The following is a 26,791-nucleotide window of genomic DNA, read 5'->3' on the forward strand; positions in this document are numbered from 1 at the left end:
CATATTTATGCCTTCCTTGCAATTTCAACTTTGTCAACTCGTTTCGTTAGTGTTAAAATAAATGTGGTACGATTCTTGACCAGTGCCAAGTTTATTTATTTCACATAGCGTTAAGTTGCTTCTAAGCTGTACCCTTCTTTTAACGTTTTAAAATTTGATGAATAGAAAATCTTAAAACAATTTATTGTATTGCAGCCAACTCTGATATTTAATGAATCGAAAATATTGCTACATTTTTTTTGTGTTGCAGCTAGCACTAGCCAATAATTAAAGTACTCTTGTCCTGTTAAGTTTTCCACACTTGAACATGGCAACAGCAGATGTCTTGACAACATTTCAAGAAGATTTCACAGAAAAGCCTGATATATTGGAACTGCTCAATCAGTAAGTCAGTTAGTTGTTCGAAAGATCATTTTACCCGTCTTGCCTGTTTGCCAAACGTTGGGTACTGTCCACAGCTTTTGCAATAAATTCTAGTGTAATCTTAAAGATTTGGGCTTACTAGTGCAAGTTTCAAAATGTATTACCGGGTTAAAAATAACATGAAACAAACAACTCGCTTACTGATTTAAATATTTTTACCAAGTTCTTATAAATTTTAATAAATACAGCACAGTATTTTAATTAGATTGCTGGTTTGCAATATCCCGTTCAAAGACATTTAAGTTCAACTTCTATCAATGGATTTAATTTTCCAAGAAATAATATTCATTTAAATTTTTCCCAGTTTGGCATTTTTCTCACAATTTAAAAAAAAAAGTTTGCATTAACTAAAAAAATAACAAACAATGTTTGTTCTGAACCATTTTGCAGACATTGAAATGTATAACGACAATAAAAACATGAATCAACCCATATCATACTTCGCTGAATCCTTATTTCACACTTTGCCATGGATTATTTTTTAGCTGTAAAAATGCACATGAAAATGTAAAATCACTATCCCTGGCATTAAACATAGGGGCACATCACATAGTAATTGATTTTGCCCTAAATACTGAAACACTTATTTTGTCCTAAATATTGTAATCAAAAGAACCCCCAGTGAACAGTAACATATTCAAGCACCATAACTGTTTAACAAAAAGGCCAAGCAATTGTACCCACTTGCTATTTAAGCATATTATAGAAAGCACAGTAACCACCTCCTACTTAAACATGCATTATGACAGCAGCTCTGTCATTCTTGCCTGAACTAAAGAATGGTTTAGGGTTCAAATATGTTGACCTGTTGTTTTTTTGTTCCAGTATTCCACTTTGAGCAACCCTAATATGTTCACAGTCTAATATAACCCAGCTGAACATATTGGATGAAATGTTCAGTATTAGTTTTTTTATTAGTTTATGGTTTCTAATCTGCATAACTTATCACTGTAACTGTTGTGAAAATAACCACTAATGAATAAATCTATTTTGAACCTGGTGTAGATTCTAAATTTAATGTCCAATCTATCCAAAAACTTCCGAAAACTTAACTTTTCAGCGATTTAACTCAATTCAAATCAAATGTAAAAATAAACAGAACAGCTTATGTTCTGTGAAAAGCTATTCCATGTATTAAAAACATTTTTTGTCTAGAATCAACAATTGGCTGTCTTGGCTATCATAAGGGGCTCGCTAAAGTGCAAAAATGTAGAATCATTTCTCTTGTTTGCTAGGTGCCTTAAATAAGAATTTCTATATATAAACAATTGCTAACAGGCATAATGAAAAACAGCTCCTCTGGTAATTGTAAACGTTTCAAAAACCTATTCAAATCACCTTCTTGAATCTCTATTTTTAGTGATCGCAAGTTTAAAAAGAAATTTTGTGATGTAAGGCTCAAGGCGGAAACCAAATGTTTTCCAGTTCATAGAGTTGTGCTGTGCCTTATGTCAGTGTACTTTTGCAAAATGTTTGGAACTGCGGTAAGTTATAATTAATAAGGAAGTAATATTCACATTTTTTGAAGTATGTAAATAATTGTCTGTTAAGCGCTTATTAATTTAATTCCTATCTTAAGAAATTAGTTGGAAAAGCTATGTTTTCAGTTCTTACACTTTCAAGATGGACAATTTGATTCTTGTTTGTTAACACAATTACTTCATTCAGCAATATCAGATAAATTATTTTGCTACCTTCTATTTTTTTCCATTTTTTACTTTTTTATCAATACATAAAATTTTATCTTTGTTATTTTATATACTAAATCAGGGTGCTCCAAGGTTGACAGCTTTCCGGGCCATAATATTTTTTAAATATAGTTTGCGAGCCACATACACTAGGCCAGTGCTCTCTAACCGTTTTTTGTTCGGTGAACCCTTAAATTTGTTGTGACGTTGATGTCCACCTAAAAGGTAAACTGAGGTACAAGCGATATGAAAAATCGTATGCATATCAATATCATCATGTTAATCAAACCGAGCTGAGCTGCCGAAGTTTTACACACTGTCGGTGAGAGTTTGATTTTGGCCGCAGGCTGCTTGCGAGTACTATTGCATGTCATAAATTATCATTTAAACTTTATACAAAAAAACGGAATGCAAGAGAAAGTTAGTTTACAATGATTACAGCACCATTGTCTCATAGAAATCGGTAATTACTGGAAAATCTAACATTAATGGATCCCTAAAAGTTTGTGATAAACCTTTGTATACCTTTTTGTAGTGGTGCGCCCCATGCATATTTCGGTGCACACTAGGGTGTACTGTGCACACAAATTAAAGAGCACTGCATTTGACTGCAGGCATGCATTATATGGATTTTTGTTTGGCAGCCAAAAAATGTTTAATGACTTCACAAAATTTTGTCAAAAGGCACCGTTATGATTCACATAAGCTCAGGAAACCTGCTGCTATGCTTTTGCGCTTTTCTGCAAAAGAAATCGAGTTTAGATAACACAGGAAAATTATGCACGATTTTTGTTATGCAAGGCACTGGACAGTTATATAAAGCTGGTTAACACCACTGGTCTAAAACATAACAAAAAGTAGCATGCCTGTCTTGCCAAACCCCTTGATCCGAATTTGATGAGTAATTGAAAACTGGTTTATTCAATAGTCTAACATGAAAAATGTAATCGTAACGAAACAAATAAAACATGCTTGCTTTTTGTTATCACTTACATTTATTTCATTAAACCCTCGAACGCTATGCATTACAATAATTTGATAATGCTCCGCGAGCCACGAACATTGATGTCGCGGGCAATCCGTTAACTAAATCAGGGTGGTCCAAGGATGACAACATCGAGGGCCACAATATTTCTTGCAGCCACATAAAGTAGGCTGCATGCATGTCAGGAGCGGATCAACGACTTTCGTTTGGTCGGGGCATAGAATGTGCAAAGACAACGATTTTTGACGTCACAAAGCATTGTCAAACACATGTAAGATCAAGAAACTTCATGCTATCGTCGAAGTTGTGCACAAATGAAGTCGACCGTTATGAGACTGTAAAAAAGGTCAAGCGCGAAAGGCGAAAAATTTGCGTATTTGACTATTTAACTTTCTAATTAGAAGACTGCATTTTCTAAGCGTAGGATGTTCACGAAAATCGTGTGTATTGTGTGTCTTACTAAAATTTTAAGAGAGATGTTGCATACTATACAATCGCCAAACTACAAAGAAGTTATCATTTCGCGCAAACAGGACCAGATCAACCTGGATGAAATTGCATCTTGGAAAGGGTCAGGGCGTTAGCCTAAAGTCACAGTGAAAACCTGCAAAACAATACTTTCTAACAGTGCGGTATATTTTATCGATTATTTACTTTAAAGTGGGGAAAAAAAGTAATTTATATAGGGTGTACTTTTTATGTAATGTTCATAATAAAAAGACGGAAAACCAAACACAAATATAACTTATAAGTTCGCAAAACAGCCATTTCAGAAAGTTCCATTTGTGACGCACTGCGGCCTTTCTTAAAACGATATAACTCATACCAAAGTTAGGCGTTCTTGCCACCCCCTGGATCCTAATTCGGTGAGCGATAGGAAACTGATATTTTATTGTACAACCGGAAAAATGTAATCGCAACCAAACAATTGCAGTTTGCTTGCTTTTTATTGGTCATTAAGCTTTCTTTGATAAAATATTTAACAGTAGACCTACACATTAAAATAATTCAACAATGTTCCACAGGCCACAAGCAACGTGTCAGGCCTGGGTTTGGACCACCCTTGTACTAAATAATAATGTTAGCCAGATAATATGAATTCACATTATGTGATCACATGTTACTGTTCAGATGAAAGAACAATTTGCTGCAGAGATCAAAATTAAAATGAAAGATGAACAACTGGAGAGACTTTTGAATTGCATTTACACTAATGATGTGCAGATTACAAATGAGAATGCATTGGAATTGCATGAAGATGCTGACTACACACAGATCGGATGTATTTATATAGAATTATAATCTATTAAATTATTATTTACAAGAAAAAACAATTAATTCCACAAAATATTTGTAATTGCAGCATGTAATGCCCTGTTAAATAATTTCAACTGTATAACTATTAACAATAGTCTCTGTTTTTAAGTTTCATACCAATATGGCAATTTACGGTTATTTAATTAAAATTTTAATACATTTTTGTTTATTTATAGTTCTTAAATTCAAATGTGCCAAATACATCTTGCAAATGGTGGGTGTCGATAATTGCTTGGAAATCCTGGCTCATGCCCAGCGATACCAGCTCACCGAAATTGAGGAAAGAGCAAAACAAGTGATACATGACAACTTTGAAGCTGTTGTGCAACAAGATGACTTTAAACAACTGGATTTTGACTCTATGTCTGCAATAATCAAGCATGAAAATGTAAAGGTAACTGGGGAATAAACATGTTTGTGTAAGAACCAAAAACTAAATATTGGAATGCTTAATATATAGAATCAGCCATAAAGTAGGACACCTTTGGTGACAAGCCAATATAAATACATTTATAATCTGTTAATATGTGTATATAATTATTATATATACACACCAAGATTGTTGTTATTATTGTTTAGAAACAAGGAGAGTCTGTTTTCACTGGAATTATTCAATGGGTTCACTTCAAACTTTCCAGTCGTAGGGAACATTTTGTGAACCTCTTCTCTCAACTTGACCTTTCAACTTTTTCTGGCGAATTCTTGCAGAGTGTTATTGATGAGGTTGGTTATTTCACTGATCTAAGCTTGCCAGGTTTACACAAATATTAAACAGAAAAATGACCTATTTTTATATATTTTTGCATGAAAAGTTAATGACAACTAATTGCCTCTTTCTTCTAATTTGCAATTTAGATTCTTGTTCGTGAGAATGTTACTTGCTGTCATGCTGCGATGGATGCTGTAAAAAAATTTCTTCCAAAACCTCGACCTAAAATTCAAGGTTACTTCTTTTGTTTTTACATATTTATCTTTTAATATAAAATATATTTTTCGGGCAATTGCACAATGCCATAGTTTAGCGTTTCAGCCTAAGGAGTTTTTTATTTGTTGAAATTAAGTGTTTTAAATCCATTTGTTTTGATAGGTATTAACGTTATTAGTAAAATACCTTATTTTTTTATATTTTTCAACCAGATTTAAAATAAAATTTTATTAGTTATATGGACTCCATACCCTGATAATAAATATTTTCGTAGAGAAGGTTAAAACAAACACTATTTTAACTGTGTTTCTGGAATACCTGAACATTTTATTGCTTATAAAATTCTGTTTATCTTTATTTAAGTTTGGCAATTTTTGATTGATAATTAAAATTATGTTGCTCACAAGCAGAATCAACGAAGCTTTTGGTGGTTGGAGGTGAAAATTTAAAGACACAATGTTTGCTGATTGATGTCACAACTAAGCAAAAAGAAGAATTGCCGGTAAATAATGATTGGATATTACTTTTTATAATATTTTGTTATCATAATACAAAGTTTATTTTGTATCAAAACAATATAAGAAAATTCAGCAGTATACCATTTAAATATTTGAATCTATATAATGTTACAGGTTAGTGGGTTATTAAAAAAAAAGTTGCAAGCAGTTTGTGCTGCATTAAAAAATCTCTTAAATGAACTTGCGTAAATACAGATACCACATTTTAGGAAGTGAATTCTCTGTACGTTTTAGGTCGTTAAGTTCTGGTTTCAATTGAAGCATATTAGCAGAGCATCGCACAGCAAATTTTGTACCACAAATTTATTGCTTAGACATTTAAAGATTCCAGAATTAAAAAAAATAGCGATTGTAGACGGACTTACATAAACGTCCTCTGCTAACCAATCTCAAACAATAGCATTAGAGCATGAAAAACTAGTCAGTCTGTTTCCCTGTTGTGCTTTTCCATGCGACTCAGTTATGTAAATCTCACTACTTTTGATCGCCGCTAATAGTTTGTTATCCGAATATTTAAGCATGTTTTGATAAAGTTTGTGTTATTCGGCTTATTATTCAGTGCTTATTTAGTTGGTGTTAAACTTTCAATTGAGCCCTTGAAATTTGATATACATGATATTTCCTGATTGTTTGTTTGTTTTAATGCACGTCTAACTGTGGCGTTTTACCCAACTTATGTTCGTATATTTCCAGCAACCGATCTTTCCAGTTGATTGCGCGACCGCGGTGAAGTTTATGAACAAGGTTTTCTTCTTTGGAGTTGGTGAAAACAATAAAAGTTGCCAAATGTTTGACCTCATCGATCGAACTTGGACAGTTTTGGCCGATATGCCAGAAGGTCGATATCTTGCCGCTTGTGCTGTTTTAAATGGTGAGAAACAAATTATTTATTCAAAAGAATAAGTGAACCTATGTTGAACATACGCACGTTCGCTTTGGCATTGAAAATTGACGGAAACGTTACAGACTGGTTTCACTATTTAGTCGACTCTTGGCTGTCTCCGCAATACGTCCCTATTAAAATGCACACGGCAAGTTTCGAAAATTATAAAAATCGTTTCGCCGCAGACATTTTATTTGTACAACCTGTTGCGTAAACGAGCTTAATATGAACATTGTTTCCCCAAGATTTAATTGGCATTTCTAGAAATTTACCGAAAACCTTTTTAAAACTCTAAATTCACGTCGTCGCAAGGATTCAAGCATTGCAAGTAAACTGTGGGTTCGAAGTTGAACCCAGAACCCTGGACATGCTGCTCGCGCCTATTTAAACATTTTTTAATCCATTTAAATAAACCACTTAAACCAGAGGTTGCCAATCTTTTTGTTTATGGGAGGCGATCTTTGAGAACTCATTAAAACTTACGGCGCCCTACTGAATGCAGAACGGTGCCTACCCTGTCCTTTTAACCTTGGATAGTTTGGCTAACTAGTATTTTAATTAACTTCCTACTGATACTATCCACACAAAAATCCGCGCAACATTATCTGCTGTTCTGCAAAAACTTATTGGCTTTGCACAATGGGCCTAAATAGAGCATCTGATTTTAATTAGGTAAACCTACCATTGTGACATTGACAATACCATTATATTGAAGTTCTATTACCTAATAGCCAATAAAAAAAGAAAAATATAGATGTTTGTTGTTTCAAACACAAGAATCGTGCGTTAACTTACAAATACAGTAGAAGGTGTGTTCGTGTTGGTCGTTTGTCAGTTTATGCCCAATTACCAGGTTATGCTCCTAAAAACAAACCCAAATACCATAATAAAATAAGTTAGAAAGCAGAAAAACTGTGATTGCTTGTAATTATTAGGCTGTACCGTAACGTAACTTCACGCCGTTGCATTTCTTTTGTTGTTCCACAAGTTTTTTAATTAGAAAAGTGTTTAAAAAGTTGAAAATCATTGCAATAGAACATCTTTCACCTGATTTTAAGGCGCCCCTGGCAAAGTCTTGCGGCGCCCAGTTTGGGAACCTCTGACTTAAAATGTAATTTATGTTTTTATAGATTGTGGGAAGTCGCGCAAAGTATAACTTCATATTTTTATTGATAACCAGCAATGTCACCCTCCCACAAATCAAAGTGGCTGGGTTCATTTATTTACTGGACATGCATTAATTGTTGGGATTCATATTTAATTTAGTTGCACGAAAAAAACTCCTCAAATAAAATACGAACATAAGCTCTGCGCAGGGGCAAACAAAAATATGTCGGTCACCGAGCTAAGTGGTTTCACAAAGTTCCAAACTCGAATACTCGGCACAGTGCATTACTCGGCCGGGTCGAGTACTGATCCTAGAAACGCATTTCCGTATCTAACATTCCTACCCTGTGATTTTGTTGCATATTAATTTTCTTTGAAATATGTCACTTTCATAAATTGAACATGTTTTATCATAAACTGAGGAGACTGCTGATAAAGTGGAAATTTTAGGTTCTCCCGTTTTAATTGAACTAATAATTACAACTCGATATCTTATGAATGAACACTATTCTATAACGTCCGCCATTTTGGCAAATGTGTAGTTTTTGGTGCTCATTTTCGCGTATTAAAAAATGTATTCTTTTCAAAAACGTCAACATTTCGATCGGAATATGACGAAATATGAACAATTGCCCGAGTATAATATATGAGCTTGTTTTTGTTGTTGTTGCCTATGTTTTGTGTTTTAGAGCTTCGTTTAATATAAATATTTTTGCTTTGAACCCAGGTTTGATCTACGTCACCGGTGGCCTTGACAAAAACGTCATGCCTCTATCAAGTTGTATCATCTACGACCCCGACAACAATTCCTGGAGCAAGGGCCTTGACTTGATGCAACCGAGATGTCAGCACGCAATGGTCGAATTCGAAGGTAAGGATGAAAGTTGACTTTACCTCGCATCGCTATCAGCTGTTTGTGAGTGTTGCCAACTTTCTATCGTATAAGCACTTTAACGTAAACATAGAAGTATGTGTTTGTTGCGGTCACGTATAGGAGCTAAATTATGTTTTTGTCAAATCGGGTTTAACAGATTAATATTCTCGATATTATGATTATGAGGTTGGAATATTTGGTGAACTATTCAACTTTACCGTTTGATAACTTTTGAGCATTAAGGGTTGTTGGCTCCTTAGGATGATTTAAAACCTTTTTCAATGTCATTTATAACCATCCCTAATTTTAATAAGACTTGGTTGGTATACAAGTTTCACTTTTTTGCCTGTCCTGACTACTCAATCTATCTTAAGCTGTTTAATACTTATTAATATTAAACTTTTGTGTTGAGTTTTTTTTTTTTTTGCCAGGTTCGCTTTTTGTTATTGGTGGATGGAACGGCTCATCATGCCTCAACTCATGTGAGAAGTTCTCGGATAATCGGTGGTCAGCAATTCAACACATGAATGAAGCTAGAGCAGGTTTATCAGTTGCTGCGTTTCAAGGAAACATTTACGCAACTTGCGGTTCCGATGGTAATTGTATTGTTTACATTCTTTACATTCAATAGGCTCGTAAATATTTATTTAGGCAAAACAAGCGCAAAACTAACTGCTTTTAATCATTTGTGTCTAAAATTTGTCAAGAAAATGTGTAAAACAGAAGAAAAGTTTTTGTTTAACTTACAGTTTACTCGAAATAGAGACGACGACACGAAGTTATCTTGAACAGAACTTAATTAATATACTTAGAATGTTTTGAAACGAATGTCGCTAAAATCATTTGGTTAGTCTAAACTTACGCAAATTCTTCATAAACCACAATTAAAAGTATCCCAATATAAATATGGAAGGGCCTTGGAGCTTTTAACATTGTTAGTCCACTTGCAAAATAACTACACACTAAGTATTTGCAAAGTTATGCGTGGGCCACTAGGTAATGGCAGCTGTTTACCCCCTCTCGGTAATCCTTAACGTTTCCCAATTAACAAAACGCACAAGAGGTAAAGATAAACTTAATGTTGCGCTACAAGTGTCCAGATATTTTTATTTGTTTTATTATTAATAAATAAAATGGCGAAAAAAGAACAAGGAAAACAAATTATTATTGGAAAGCTTTCATGCATCTAACGACCTTCTACTTTTGTGCATCGCCATATTTCCTCTTTTTTAGAAGGTAACATCGCGAAAAAGCGTAACATATAGTCGGGGCACTTTCGGCATATTTACACTGATAAACGGCGTTGCACATAAAAGGACACAATTCACAAATGTTTTGCACGGCTACGAAGAATAATTGATCGGGGGGAAAAACACGATATTCGTTGTTTCATACTTAACCACGAGCTCACGTTTTCCCAGAATAAACACGTCACAGTACACAAATAAAACAGGTGATATACCGTTTCCGTAGCCTTTTTGCAGAAACTACATTGGTTAGATTCGGTTTTACCAAACCAATAAAGGAAATCATTTGTTACAATTGCGCCCAAGTTAAACTTTATCTTGGAGCTTCTTAGTTTGCTTTCGATTGTTGAATGTATACAGGTTACGATAAATGCTTTCCGTAACTTAAGTTCCAGCGCCATTCAAGTACCCAGCTAACAACTGTTCAGTGTATAAAGTAGATATCACGACACATTAGGAACTTGTACTTTGAACTGTGGATGTCCGATACTTGACATTATATTCCCATAGCGATAGACGATATTTTTATATATTTGAATATTAATCGTCATTACTAGGCTCAAACTTTCAAATCGATGAAAAGGTAATTTTCAGGTTAAAAACAGTTGGTTCAATTTGCTTTAGCGTTTAGAAGTTTATTTAATTCATGTTGTTAACATATGATGACGTCGCCATTAACTGAAAGAATAAACGTTTTCATTTCCATAACTTTGTAAAAACATCTCTTTAGCGGGAAACTTCACTGGGATGATTTTTGAAATACATTTTTAACGTTTTTTTGTCATATGATGAGTTTGAAAAGCGCCATTTTAAATTCTACCTGTGGTTGACAGACATCTAAACATTTTGAACCGTGCAGTAGTTTCGAACCGACAAACAATTGATATAACCCAAATATAAAATACTCTGACAAACAGGGACCATCGTAGATTGATGTTTGTAAAATATGATTTTCAAGTTAAGCGATTCAGAAAGTTTTTTTATTTAATTTTTCTGCGTTATATCGCCTCTTTCCCTGATTGTTTTTTGAAAACAACCGACAAAACAAGTGGTGAAATAAAAGAACAAGTTTGTCCATACTTTACCAATTGTGCTTTTTAACCAGGTGGGAACCTAAGCACAGTAGAACGATACGACCCCAGAAGCAACTCGTGGACTCAAGTTCGACCCACCAACGTTGGACGGGAATACCATGCAACTTGTGTGTTGCAAGGAAAGCTACATGTTATTTGCGGGTGAGGATTCCAAAGGAAAATAATAAAACCACCGTGAATAAAAAATACGACTATCAATAAAATTGGTACACTGTAGTGGGATTTATTGTTGCTTTTCCATCGTTTTATATATTTTCTTAGTAAGATAACAAAACGATGGCTTTATATTTAGCGAGTAAAGTTGCTATTCGGCTGAGACGCAGATATAATTGCAACTAAAAAACAAAAAAAATCTAAAGTTCCGACAATTTGCTAGTTGCTAATATTAATATTAAAATACGGGGGTAACGTAATAATTAAATGGTTTCTTATTTGTATTTGGTCGCAATCGCGATTGGTAACATGTTTTCTTCCTATTTTACGTTTTCTATGTATATTTAAACAATTGTTCCTGCCATAAATACTTTTTTATTGTTGTTTTTATTTGTGATTTATTCTTGCGTTTCCACCATTTTATATATATTTTCTTAAAAAGCGAACAAAATGATGGGTTTGTTGCTATTCGCCCGAGACACAGATATAATTGCAATTAAAACAAAAAACTGCTTTAAGAATTCACTTTCACCATTGTTGTCATAAAAAGCACAAGTAAGGTTAGAGTAATAATTAAATGGCTTCTTAATTGTATTTGGGCTCAGATTGGAGCTTACTTGAATTCTATTTTCCCGATGTGAAACTCATTTTTCTTGGCGTTTATGTTTTCTAGATATATTTAACCTATGGTTTTTGGCATTAATACTTGGCTAAACAATATTCGTCGGTTAAGATTGTCACTGATTGTTTCTAATAACAATGCTTGCCAAAGTTTAACAAATTGTTTATATCGTTGTTGTACATCTTGTCACAGAGATGAAGAGAAATCGGTGGAAGTTTACGACCCGCAAGAAAACAAGTGGACCGTTTGTTTCCACACTGATGATGTTGCCAACTATGATTGCATTGTTGCAGTTTAAATGGCGAAGAACCTAACATTGGCTTGCCCAATTCCACAAAGTTCTTTAGCGTCCATTGTCCAGTGCTCATTTGCTTCACGAACCCAAGATGTCGCCAACATTAAGGCTGTCCTATTTTTACAATCATCCAATGATGTGAAAAACGTGAATATCAATTAGCAATCAATAATATCTTTTGTGGACGTATATACCTATATTGCCTATTATTTCGTTTTAAACAAAGTTTTATTTCAAATGTTGTACCAAACTGATTTTTTTTACTTAACCTGTAAAATTTTATAGCCTATAACAGGGGTGGGCAAACTGCGGCTCTCCGGCATCTTTTTGTGGTTCTTCTAGTTGAATCGTAAAATTTCAAAAAAATTGTAAAGGTTACCAAGAGTAGCGTGTATAAACGTTCCTCTCTTTTTCTTTTCTTTATTTAGGCCAGATTTCGTTTATGACGTAACACGAGACACAGAGTCCGAAGAGTTAGTTAACAAAAGACAGAAATTAATGAATATTGTGCGTGTTATTTTGCTATTACCGTTATTATTATTGTGTTGATTATTACCGTTTTGTTATATTACAATTCTGTTATTATTGCGGCTGGCCTTGCATTATTTACCGTTATGGTATTGAAATAATTTTGAGGCTCTTTGGTGCTTGCATTTTCTGCAAATGGCTCTTCCATTGAATACATTTGGCCACCCCTGGCCTATAATGTGTACAACTTTATTCTGTTATTTTTCTTTTTTTGATGAAATGAGTTGATGAAATAAGTTATTTATGCTAAAGTTCAGAAGCAAGCTTGTTTTTGTTTTTATTTCAAGTTGTTATTTTTTGATGCAAGTTGCGAGCCCCACCCAGTGGTGGATTTTTTTTTTTGCATTTTTTTATATCATTTGTTTTGCAAAAATGCAATCTTCTGTAAATATTTACATTTTTCTTCTTTTAGACGTTTATATTTTGTTACTCATCGATGACATTTATACAATAAAGTTTTACCAAAAAACACTTCAACTCTTTTCAAACCGTTGCATTCTTCCTTCACTTTATTCGACTTGTTACATCGGGGTTTAGGCTTGACATTGGGGTGCTGGACGCTCGACAAACGCCGCCTTTCCATATCGGCTCCTCGGTCCCTGGACTCATGTATAGGCCTACCCACTAAACCAGGGGTTCCCAACCTGTGGTACGCGTACCACTAGAGGTACGCGAAGGTTTTTCAGGTGGTACGTGAGTAGCTTAGGTTTTTTCCACAAAACCCTGGATTCACAACTTTATATTTTGTTTACCTGTTTTTTGTTTACATAAAAAAAATTCCCCATTTTTATTGTTACGTAACTATTCCTGTTGTTTCGAAACAATGCGATCTTCAAAATACAGGCTATGTCACTTGTCGACAAGGAGCACAGTTGCTTTGAAAAGCGTACAACGCTATGGGACAGTGGGCGTTTATTATGTCAAATGATTGCTCTTGATAGATATAAACGTTTTCATACTGCTCGACCATTTTTGGCTTTGCAATTTATTATCAAGCTACATTACAGATCCGTGCATACACAGGAAAAGTTTTTTTTACAAAATTGTAATGTTAATCTTTGTTTTATTTAAAAAATAATTGAAACGATACCTAAAAAAGTACACTGGCTGCATTTACCTTGCTTAAATATCAACCAATAAATTAAATAAAGCACTACTGTTTTGTAGCTTAAGTTACAAATAGCGTTGAATGATGCTAGTTGTAAGCTAAAACTATTATTCGATCAAATTAGTTGTTCTGCAAGAAGTGGTACGCGTGACACTGTCTGTCGTTGTTACTGCTATCGGCTGCAACCAACATAAGACAAAATAAATGTTTTCCATTTTTACTTTTTAGGTTATGTTCGCGTAATCGCACACGCAAGTTTTATTGCAGTACTTAATTAGTTTATTTCGATGACTTCTATACAATTCCAGAACGAACTAAAAAAACATGATGCTGCTCTAGCGAGATATTTCCATTCAGATCTAGTATTTTTAATACATGTGTTTTGACTAAGTCACACACGACCTCAAAATCCGAATCTTTTTGCAAAGTTTTTTTTGCTAGATGAGATATTTAAAAAAGATCGTCTTTTAATATTTTTTTTATTAATTTATAAATACCTTAAACTAAGCAAAAAAATTATTGGCGGTAAATAATGGCGTATAATTAGTATATATATATAAACATGTATATTGGCAACAATTCAAATTTTACTTTCCGCTAAAAGAACGCTTTTCGGTTGTTGTTGTTGTTGTAAAATTGCGTTAATCAAGGCCCCTGTAAAGCAACCTGTATTATGACAACGTAAAGTCTAACAGAGGGTTCCTCTCCGGGAATGTTTCGACGGGAAATTCCCGGGATTTCCTGCAAATTAGCAATCCCGAATCCCGGGAATTTTTTATAGTTCCGGTTATTGGGCAACAGCAAAACTTAAAAAAATGGTCGATTTTGACTGATATTTAGAAAAAAAAGTCTATAAACCTATTAAAGTCGTAGTCTGAGTTGCTTTATTCGCGCTTACCAGCGGAAAACTTAATTAAATTATACTACCGATAAAATGCGCTTTTTAACGCACCACGCACAAAAACTTGGTTTCCGTTAGCTGCTGTACAGTTGTACGCTATTTGCCGGCATTTTAAATTTAACCTTTATAACTTGTTGGGATTTAGGTGCGCATCTGTTGCTATCAGTTTGTTTGCTGTAAGTTGAGCCTTCTGTGTCTGAACAGACTGTACAAAAACAACACATTACCTAATCAGATTTAACATAATGCAACAACAGGAAGCAATTAGTGGTCGCAAACCCTAATTGAACCTAAATCACATACTGCACAAGGAAGTATACACTAAAAAAGTTAAGGCGTATATACTAAGGAGGACAAATAACAAAAAGCAAAAAAATTAATATAAAAAAAATGTTCGTTTCCAAATGAAAAAATGTTGGGATTCTGGGCTTCATGGCACTAAGGTTCGCTCAACGTACTCGGTTTATGCTTTCAACATATAATATAGGTTAGCTAATTTCTAATGACATTATTTAAGGTAATTAAACATCATTCAGCATGCCATTCCGCAATGAAATAATTTTTGTATGCAGACTTTTGTTGTAAAAGTTAGAGGCCGTTGTTAGATTTGTTGTCGCCAATGCAGGACATCTCAATAAATCTAACAATGTCAACTTCTGCACTCGGCAACAAAACCTTATCAAACAGCGACTCAATTTAACTTCTGGGGTTGAGGAATACTACAATAACATTGTGAAGAGTCAGGCGCTAGCCCAGGGGTCGGGAACCTTTGCAGCTAAGGGAGTCATAAAATCCAAATATTCTTGGTTGTATTTCTGTGAGAGACATATAACACTTTTCAACATCTAGGCCTAGTTATAGGTTGCAAAAAATAGTATTTTGAAGAGGGACCTTTATTTAGTTCTCGTTTAGAAAACAGCACATCAGCACAAACAAATAAATTACGGAGCTCCGTCGGAAGAGCAGTAAAGGGCATTTGGATATAAAGAGATTCCATCAAACGGGATAACAGACCCGAAAATACTGACAGAATTCACGCGAAGCGCTAAAAGGTTTACTACTGCGTGTGTTGAAAAGGAAAAATAAAGTTAGGAAAGCGGTCGTGGCCGTGTGCAGTTTTATTCAAATCATGCTGAGAAATGATTTCTTACATTTATCTGCAAGCAAGATTCTTTCATCAAAAGAGCCATATGGCGTCACAAAAAGATCCATATATGGATCGCGAACCATAGGTTCCCGACCCCTGCGCCAGCCTATAACAGTCGAAAATAAATTGTGCAAAAAATATATTTCTAGAAATGGCAAAAACTGGTGAGCATGTAGAATAGGTTTTCTTTCTATGTTGTGTCCACGGAAAACATTTGCGCGCAGCGGAAATACGCATGTTCGCAAAACACTTATTTTAAAAGTGCCATTGCAGCACTGTGCCTATTTTAGAAACGTGCTGCATAGTATCACTTGCCACCCCTTCAACCAGACAAGCGGTAGTAAAGAGTTAATTTAATAGTAAAAAAAAGTTTTAAACATTATTTTAAAAAGTGTCATTGCAGCACTGCGCCTTTTTTCTGGCTTGTTTGTGGCCTGGGCAGTTTTTGGTTGGTTTAAAATCCGATTTTGTTTTGGAATTACTCTTTAGAATTTTTGATTCGCAAAATCTCTTTTTACTTCCATTTGAATTTCCAGTGGATTCCACTGAAGCCCTAACTAATGCTTAATAAATAAACGACATTCACTTAAAAACGCAATCTTGTAAATTCTATATAAATAAAAATTCTATATTGTTCGCCAAACACTTAACCTAAAACTAAAGGCTTTCTCAGACGTAAATTAAATAAATCGCTCAGTAAAATTAGTCTAAACCAGGGGTTCTCAACCTTTTTTCTATATTTTACCCTTTTAACAAAGATGAATATCAGATTTACCCCCAATATATAAAATACCTATGGCTTTTTCTGCCCTGTCAGCTGATGTGGATATTTTGATTGATAGCTCATTTACCCCTAAAACAAGAAAATTTATCCCCTGGGGTAAATTTACCCCAGGTTAAGAAAGGCTGGTCTAAACATTTGATTTTCTGTTCTTAAGTCAGGGGTAATCCCTGTTAAAAGTTTGCTACGTAAAACTTTTCACGCAAAATATTGTTTATTAAAGAGGATAATCAATCAAATTGTCTGTTTACAATAGTTACATCTGTACAAACGAACACTTTTATTCTGAATTTCAATTAAAAATAGAAAATAAGCAAAATACATTTCCTTGTTGTTATTGTTGGTCACAGATGGCTGGTTACAACCGTCACGGTTTAATGCATATTTACCGCCAATATAAACAACAAATGCAAAAAATGCACCGAAGTTTTATTTATAAACCACATTTGCAATTTTTAACATTTTATCTAAACCGGTAAAACTAGATGCGGTTCAGTTATATTTATAAACTTTCTATGTCGCAATTGTATTCCCGAGAACGAAACTAAAAAGAGGAACTAAACTTTCAAAATGGCCGCATCTTTGTTTATGTTTCGTCACTGCAAAGTTAATGAGTGACTGACAATACTTTTGTTTCGCCGAGCAAGAAAGTCAACAGTTTGTGTCATATCATGTTTGCAGAGTTTTTAAATAGCTTGTAAGTTGTGCTTGTAACGTTTTGATATTTGATGAATTGAAAATATTACAGGAAGAGGCTATTTGCCCAGCTCACCCTTTACTAACTTCGAAATTGGCACTACTGTAACCGAATCTGCAAAATTACAATACGATTTATTGTTAAAGCGGTTTACAGTAGTGCAGATTTTGAAGTTTGGGAACCGGATACTTTTCAAAGTACAGTAAGCGGCTTGGGCAATAAATCATATTGTCATTTTTCAGCGCTGATCTACAATCCCACCACATTTTTTCGTCCAGGGTTTTATATTGGTAACAATTTGGGGTTTTGGTGCTGGTTAGCATTTGGGTGGGTTAAGGAATATTATTAAATAATAAATATAATAATACTCAACTCTCCCAAACACTAACCGACGCCGTAACTCAAATTGATAAGCGTAGTATAAGAAATAAAGGCCTGTTTGCACTACAGCCGCACTGAGCTGAGCAAAGCGTAATTTGCATTTAAATTCTATTGTGGCGAGCGTTTCACACTTTGCTAAACTCAAGCCCAGTGCAGCAATAGAAAAAAACATTATGTTTTGGAGCTATTTAAACGCCCAGCGCAGCTCATTGCAGCTGCAGTGAAAACAATTTCACACTTTACTCAGCTTAGTGCAGCTGTAGTGTAAACAGGCCTTTATTCCATAGGTTTTACATAAATTTTACACTGCATGGACCAGCTAATTCTTCCATATATGGAAAATGGATTGACTGCCTTACTTCGAAGTGCAGGAATGGGTTGCCGGGCAAATAGCCTCTTCCAATATTACAATATTTTAATTTGTATTGCAGCCAACGTTGATCCCATAGTTAAAGTACTGCTGTCCTGTTAGGTTTTCCACACTGCGACATGGCAACAGCAGATGTCTTGACCACATTTCGAGAAGATTTCACAGAAAAGCCTGATATATTGGAACTGCTTAACCGGTAATTGAAATAATTATGATAGCGATTGTGACATCTAGAAAGACTATTCTATACGACAAGATGTTTTTTAACTTAAACGTGTGGTGAGCAATAAACATTAAACCAAAAAATCACATTTACTGATAAAACAGCGCTCAGATCATAAAAGTAGAGCAAAAAATAGTAACACAAGCTGTGTCACTAAGGACTTTAATGCATTTAGCTGGGTTTCTGGGTATTTAAATGGAACACTACATTAGTTGGTAATAACCAAAAACAGTATTAAATTTTGATATTCTATCAGATTTAAAATCAAATAATCTAAAGTTTTATTTTTTGTTTTATAATATAAACATGTATTTCTCGACAAATTTGTCACCATTAATTAATATGCATATTTTTTACAAATAAGTTGTCTTACAAAAATATCCTGTAGATCCATTAAATGCATGTGATGTGATCGTATATTTAACAGTACCATAGCAGTTTAAAGATGTTTAAAGTTAAATACATTGGTATTCTAGAATAGTAGATTTTGCTCTATAATCACAACTTCAAAGTATTATATACAAGTGTTTATTATTTTTCATTTTCTTATTTTTCATAATATTTATTTTTTGTTAGTTGGCTATAAGTATATGATATTAGTTAAAAAATAACTATTGGTTGTGCAAAATTCAAAAAACAATATCTGTTCTGGGCCTTTTTGCAGACATTGAAATGTACAACGACAATAAAAACATGAATCACCTCATATTATACTTCGTTGAATCCTTATTTCACACTTTGTCATGGATTGTTTTTTAGCTGTGAAAATGCACATGATAGTGTAAAATCACTATCCCTGGACATAAACATAGTGGCCAGTTTTCCCGCTAACTTTTTACAACAAAATTTTGCGCACAAGCCGAAAATAAATGCGCAAAGTGCCCAGAGACTTTTTTTTTAGTCTGTTAATATTGCCAATTTACCGAACTTGCAAGTCCTTATAATAATTACTTTGGAACTTGCGTTTATTATAATCGGTAATTATTTTTTGCTTGCTTTGTCCGACGGATGCTTTCGTTGCAATGGAGTGGAGCAATATGGAGAGCACAAGAGGCGTCGCAATAATCTTAATTAATAAGCAAGTTCTTTCCTATAACACAAAACATACAGTGCAAAACACCGATACCTTGAGCTAAAAGTATCTCAAAATTAGGAATAAAATAAAGTTGTAAAACGAAAGATTCGCGCGTATCGCAAAACAATTCCAGTTACTGAGAACCATGGCCTGGTGTCTAACCTCTATGCAAAACTTAGATTCCAGTCAACTGCACTACCTTGTTTAGAAAAGATTTAAATATGAGTTAAGTGAGCCTATTAGAGACACAGAGAACTAATCAAAATTAGTAGTTCAAAAACTTACCAATCACAAAACAACGAACCAAATTTTACAGTTACCAAACTACCACCCGATCCGTCAGGAATTGGTGCAGTTTTAAGTAAAGGTATACGGCAATTAGTGCATCCAAAGGATGGATAAGTCTGACTTTTAGACTTTGAAGTCTTGGGAGAATGTACTAATTTGCCTTAACAAATCTGCTCAAGAAGATTAAATTTAACAATACCTGCCAGCCGAGCCTAACCGCTAACGAGCACCCTAACCCAAATAATGTGCATTGATTTAGTAATAATATAAACACTTTCGGTCCGAATACATCAATGTGTGACGTAACAATCCTATATAACCTGGACTAGAAATTATCTTATGCCACTCGAGTTTGGGCTTTTTACCAGCGTTTAAATAATTATTAAATGAACGCACATCATTTGAGTTAGGGAACTGGTTATCGTTTGGGTTCGGGTGGGTCAAATATTTTTAATTCTATCTCATAGTTTTTGTGAGTTTTCAGCCAATATTTTTTATTTACATCTGCCGGAAGTTTACCTAATGATCCAATTAGTGCAAATTGCCGCTAGCTTAAAGTCTAAAAGTCAGACTCTCCTGCCTTTGGATGCCCTAATTGTCGTACACCTTTTTGCATCAAACTGCACTAATTTCTGACAGATCAGCTGAAACTACACATGCGTGTAATTTCAAAGTAAAGCATAAGACACCGAATATAGGCAAAAGTCACACCAGACGCAACATGTAACCCTAAAAGTTACTTACAGCAGAACTCGCGACGCCCTGAGAATTTCCCTACATAGCTCGAATAAAACTAATTTGGTCACTTTTTTATCCGTACGTAGCTAGGATAAAACTAATTTGGACACTTTTTTTCCCTACGTAGCTCGAATAAAACTAATTTGGGCACTTTTTTGTCCGTACGTAGCTAGGATAAAACTAATTTGGGCACTTTTTTTGTCGTGCGTAGCTTAATTTGGTCACTTTTTTCGTTGTACGTAGCTCGAGTAAAACTAATTTCTGTACTTTTTGTTGCGTGCGTAGCTCAAATAAAACTAATTTAGGCACTTTTTTGTTCCGTACGTAGCTCAAATAAAACTAATTTGGGCACTTTTTTGTTCCGTACGTAGCTCGAGTAAAATTAATTTAGGCTCTTTTTTGGTCGTACGTAGCTCAAATAAAACTAATTTAGGCACTTTTTTGTTCGGTACATAGCTCGAGTAAAATTAATTTAAGCACTTTTTTGGTCGTACGTAGTTCAAATAAAACTAATTTGGGCACTTTTTTTTCTGTACGTAGCTTGAGTAAAACTAATTTAGGCACTTTTTTGGTCGTACGTAGTTCAAATAAAACTAATTTAGGCACTTTTTTTGTCGTACGTAGTTCAAATAAAACTAATTTAGGCATTTTTTTGGTTGTACATAGCTCAAATAAAACTAATTTGGGCACTTTTTTGTTCCGTACGTAGCTCGAGTAAAACTAATTTAGGCACTTTTTTGTTGCGTGCGTAGCTCAAATAAAACTAATTTAGGCACTTTTTTGTTGCGTGCGTAGCTCAAATAAAACTAATTTGGGCACTTTTTTGTTCCGTACGTAGCTCGAGTAAAATTAATTTAGGCTCTTTTTTGGTCGTACGTAGCTCAAATAAAACTAATTTGGGCACTTTTTCGAAACTTTTGTGAAGCAAACATGGGGTACATAAGGTATTATATGTAATAATCTTTGCCAAATAGTGATAATGTGGGCTTCAGGAGATGACTGGAGGTCAAATTTAAGTAAAAAAACAACTTTAAATTTTTTTTTGCTTCTGCACTTCCATGAAAAAAAGTGCACAAGTGCCCAAAATTTTGCGCAAATGTGCAAAAAAAGGTGCTTATCGGGAACACTAATAGTGGCACATCACAGAGTAATTGATTTTGCCCTAAATACTGTAACACTTTTTTTGTCCTAAATATTGTAATCAGAAGAACCCCGACTGAACATATTCAAGCACCGTAACTGTTTAACAACAGGCAATCAATTGTACCTACTTGCTATTTAAACGTATAGAAAGCGCAGTAACCTCCTCCTACTTAAACTTGCATTACGACAACAACTCTGTCATTCTTGACTGAAATAAAGGCAGGTTTAGGATTCAAATATATTGACATTTGTTTTTATGATCCAGTATTCCACTTTGAGCAACCCTAATGATAGCAGTATAACATAATTCAGCTGAAAATATTGGATCAAATGCTCAGAATTTTTTTTTTTTTATGTTTTCTATGCTGCATAACTTATCACTGTAACTCTTAAGTTGCCCCTGGTGTATATATATAAGTCCAATGTATAGCAAAAACTTTGAAAACTTAACTTTTCAATTTAAGTCAAATGTAAAAATAAACAGAACGGTCTATGTTTTATAAAAACCTATTTCAGTTATTCAAAACATTTTTTGTCTAGAATTCAACATTTTTTTGGCTGTCTGGGCTATCATAAGGGGCTCGCTAAAGTGAAAAAAATGTAGAATCACATAACTTGTTTGCTAGGTGCCTTAAATATAAATTTCTGAACATAAACTGTTGCTACTGGGCATAATAATAATAATTAAAAACAGCTCCTCTGGTAATTGTAATTGTGAACCAACGTTTCTGCAACCTTTCAAATCGCCTTCTTGAATTTCTATTTTTAGTGATCGCAAGTTTGAAAAGCAGTTTTGTGATGTAACACTCAAGGCGGAAACCAAATGTTTTTCGGTTCATAGAGTTGTGCTGGGCCTTATGTCAAAATTCTTTTGCAAACTTTTCACAACTCAGGTGAGTTATAATAAAGGAAGTAATATACACATTTTTTTGAACTATGTAAATAGTTGTCTAAAGAGTTTATTAATTCTTACCTTGAGAAGAAAGTTAGAAAAAAGTAAAATTGTGCACAGGCTAAAAATTTTTAAATTACAAAGTCATAAACCATGTAAAAAAGTGTTTGAGTTGTTGTTTATAATTAAATTACAATGTTGTTATCGATTCGAACAAAAATGTATCAACCAATTTAATTTGGCTGAATATTTTGGAAAGAGTCAGGGCTATAACCTTTAGTCACACAGTAAACTAGAAAAAATGTTTCAGAATGGGGATATTATATTTTATCGCTATTTAGAAAGTAGCAATATTATTTTCAATTTTATTGTTCATATTCAAAGACCAAAAACATTTGGACTAGGTTTATTCGGTACAATATGGTACAGTTGATCTAAAGTGTGCACAGGGGTGGCCACCAAGCCTTGAAGTCTCTGTGCATATGTTCAATATTACAATTTTTTCTAACATAAATAAAAGTTTTATAATCAAGAACCCCAGAAATGCATATATCTCCTATATCTTTCTTATAGCAACAGGCTGGGTCGGGTGACTCAGATTCCTTTATCATTTGCGCGAATCCATAATGTTGTGGCAATATGGCCGTTGCATTTTGTGTAACATATATTTTTTGTGCTTTGTGTGAACTTTCTACTCGATTTTTGTTATGCAAGGCACTGGACAATTACATAAAGTCGACTAAGGTTAAAAACCACTGTTCTGAAACATAACAAAAAGCAGCATGGCTGTCTTGCCAAACCCCTAAATCCGAATTTGATGAGTGATTGAAAACTGGTTTGTTCAATAGTCTACTTCGAAAAATGTAACGGTAAAGAAACAATTAAAACATGCTTGCTTTTCGTAATCACTTATATTTATTTTATTAAACCCCTGAACGCTATGCATTACAATAATAATGCTCCACAGGCCACGAACATTGATGTCGCGGGCCACCAGTGTACTAAATGATAACGTTTTATGTTTATCACATGTTACTGTTCAGATGAAAGAACAATTTGCTGCAGAGATCAAAATTAAAATGACAGATGAACAACTGGAGAGACTTTTGAATTGCATTTACACTAATGATGTGCAGATTACAAATGAGAATGCATTGGAAATGCATGAGGATGCTGACTACACACAGATTGAATGTAGGCCTATTTGTATATATAATAATCTATTTTAATTTCAAATCCACAGAATATTTTTAATTTCAGCATGTAATGCCCGGTTTAACAATTTCAACTGTATAACTTAGCGCTTTCTCTCGGTGCGCCATGGAAGGCTGCCAGGTGCGCCGTGAGCAAAAGGAAAAAAATATTGAACATATTATATATATGTTTTTATTTTTCCCTTAAGCCTAGCTCATTGATTTCACAGTACTTCCTGTAGAAAACATAATAACACCTACAAAGCAGCAATATCTAACTTAAATAATCCATAATACCATAGTATTAAGACCACCGACATAATAACGCCAAATTTGCAGTAACAATCACAACAAAATAAGATCTAAAATAGTCTAGATAAGACCTAAACATGTCGAAATAAGTCCAAAATTAATTTACTGAATTAGACAAATTAATTTAGAAAATAACGCCTACCATTGTATGGAAAGGGTATGATATGATTGGGGGCCACATATCTGGCATTGGCTGTTTGCTGTCGACATTTGGACGCCGCTTTTTTGTCCCGGATTTTTCGCCCCTGTTTTGGCTTAGGCGGATAGTTGGAGGTGTTAGGAATTGGGTTAGGGTTGAAAATATTTGGGAGGTTAGTGATAGTTATGGGTGGGGTTTGGGGTTAGATAAAATGTGGTATAGGCCTTATTTAGGCCATTTAGGCGTGATTCCGATTTCGTCATTATTACGACTATTAGGTATTAGTCCTATTTACGCTTTATTCCTAACTGTCTTTTATTCCGAAGTTGATGTTGTTCCAATTTTGGTCTCAAAACTGGACAACCTTTAAAGATTTGCAACTATAAAGCTTATATAATGAAATATTGCAAACAATTTTAAGCAAATACCGGTACACCTAAAAAATTTTGCGCTAGCTTTGCTTGCAAGGTGCGCCGACAAATTTTCATATATCTTTAGGTGCCCCCCTAGTAAAAAAGGTTAAAAAACACTGGTATAACTTGTAACAATAGTCTCTGTTTTTAAGTTTCATACCAATATTCAATTTATGGTTATTTATTTATTTACAATTTTCCAACACCTTTTCTGTTGCTTATAGTTCTTAAATCCAACTGTGCCAAGTACATCTTGCAAATGGTGGGTGTCGATAATTGCTTGGAAATCCTGGCTCATGCCCAGCGGTACCATCTCACCAAAATAGAGGAAAGAGCAAAACAAGTGATACATAACAACTTTGAAGCTGTTGTGCAACAAGACGACTTTAAACAACTGGATTTTGACTCTATGTCTGCAATAATCAATCATGAAAATACCAAGGTAACTTTAGTATGACATTTTGTTTCAAATATTTATGCTGAAAAAATAAAGATCGGATTTGAAACGGGTATCGCTGACTTAGGATTGTGGTGCATTTTAACATCAGCTTGTCTATTTATTCTAAATGCCAGTTTGTGTTTTACAGATATGTATACTTAGAAAACCTTGTATAAGCATTTCTAACTTTTTCACAGTTTGTATTTTTTTCTTATCATTTAGAAACAAGGAGAGTCTGTTTTTACTGGAATCATTCAATGGGTTCACTTCAAACTTTCCAGTCGTAGGGAACATTTTGTGAACCTCTTCTCTCAACTTGACCTTTCAACTCTTTCTGGTGAATTCTTGCAGACCACTGTTATTGACGAGGTTGGTTTAGTTATTCCAATTACCTCAACTCATTAGGTTTGCATAAAATTACTGCTACAGTAACTTTGAAAAATCAATTTTTTTTTACATTTTTGAATTTTAATTTGTTTATTAATATACGATACAGTAGTTTTTGTGTCTTTTATGTTGTGTATTTATTTCACCTTTCTAAACAAATGGTAAAATAAAAACAAATTAAAGATGGCATTTTTTTCTCTAAACAAATTTCACATTCGATCATGTTTTATTAATCTGGTTCTGACTACTAATTCACCAGTACTAAGTTTTTGCCTCAAATTAATTCATTGATTTTTCCATATAAAAGCATACATCTTTAAAGCTAAATAAGTTATGGTTTGTATGTAAATAATTGTTAACTTACAACTATGTTGTTATTTGCTTTTAAGATTCTTGTCCGAGAGAATGTTGCTTGCTGTCGTTCTGTGATGGACACGGTGAAAAGTTTTGTTCTAAAACCCAAACTTCAAGGTCACCAACCCCAAGCTCAAGGTTACTATTAGTTTAGCAGCAGTTATTTTAAGGGTATATCAAAATATATTCTGATGTCTAGCCATATATCTTGAATTGTGTAGCATATACCAGCATTTTTGCACCTATGTATTTTTTATAGCTCTAGGATTGTTAATCTGATTCATTAATTTTGTTTTTTTTAGTCGCTATTAAAGAAGGTAAATGTAAAAGCTACAAGAATTATTAATCAATTATGAAACAAAATATTGATACAATCTTAGTGTTAATACATTTAAAATGTACTTGCCATTCAACAGACAAATATATATGCTGTATATTTTAGAGTTTTAATGTGTTAGGCACTAACTCAAAAAGCTGTAAACATTAGTATTAAAACTAATGGTTTCAGGCAATAATATGTAAATTGTGGAAAATTACAAACATTATCATTAAGTCGCCTTGTTGAAATTGTAATTTTTATCAAAGTTTACTTGAATGCAAAAGTGTTTACGAAGCATAATATTAATCAAAAATAGCTCGTTTGGTAATTATTTTAAAATTAATAAAAAAATTAAATATATAAAATTAAAATAATGGTTCACTGGTTATATCATAAAGAAAAAATAATTAAATATATATGTTTCTAATCTAAAGAGATATATTCAGTGAGCAGGGGGCAGGGGCGTATCCAGAAATCCAAAAAGGGGGGGGGGTCGCGAATCTTCAGCTTAGGGAATTCCCCGTTATTTGTCTGACGTTACTTACGTCATAAATAGTTAGAGATATGACGTCATAAAATAGCGATTGTAATGACGTCATAAGTAATATCAGAAACAGCCAATTAACATCCAGCAAAAGCAAACTTTTAGACGCAAAGCGAACACGTGCGTCGTCCACACTCCTGCCAGGCGCCAGATGCCAAACCGCTTATTGTGCAATCGTTAACTTCAGGAGAAAAACGAAAACAAGAAAGTGCAATATATGTGATCGATTTAGGTAGATCGTTTTTCCCCGGTGTTATTTGATTAGCGCAGCATCTGCAAAAACACTAG

The 26,791-nt window shown here is 34.0% G+C and overlaps 2 protein-coding genes across 2 annotated transcripts; both read left to right on the top strand.

The window, feature by feature from the left end:
* The first annotated feature begins 248 nt into the window (after positions 1 to 248).
* Positions 249 to 25,304, top strand: LOC146146337 (kelch-like protein 3). Its single transcript, XM_083390069.1, has 5 exons — positions 249 to 384; positions 1,784 to 1,907; positions 23,447 to 23,597; positions 24,685 to 24,902; positions 25,122 to 25,304. Exons 1-5 carry the CDS (start codon positions 308 to 310, stop codon positions 25,302 to 25,304), a joined length of 753 nt encoding a protein of 250 aa, XP_083246195.1. The 5' UTR covers positions 249 to 307.
* LOC146146338 (kelch-like protein 35) lies at positions 5,962 to 12,134 on the top strand. The gene is made up of 6 exons (XM_083390070.1): positions 5,962 to 5,970; positions 6,550 to 6,727; positions 8,574 to 8,717; positions 9,152 to 9,316; positions 11,073 to 11,202; positions 12,029 to 12,134. Exons 1-6 carry the CDS (start codon positions 5,962 to 5,964, stop codon positions 12,132 to 12,134), a joined length of 732 nt encoding a protein of 243 aa, XP_083246196.1.
* Positions 25,305 to 26,791: the final 1,487 nt, after the last annotated feature.

The sequence above is a fragment of the Ascidiella aspersa genome, chromosome 5 (assembly GCF_963924565.1).
Source record: "Ascidiella aspersa chromosome 5, kaAscAspe10.2, whole genome shotgun sequence".
Lineage (NCBI taxonomy): Eukaryota > Metazoa > Chordata > Ascidiacea > Phlebobranchia > Ascidiidae > Ascidiella > Ascidiella aspersa.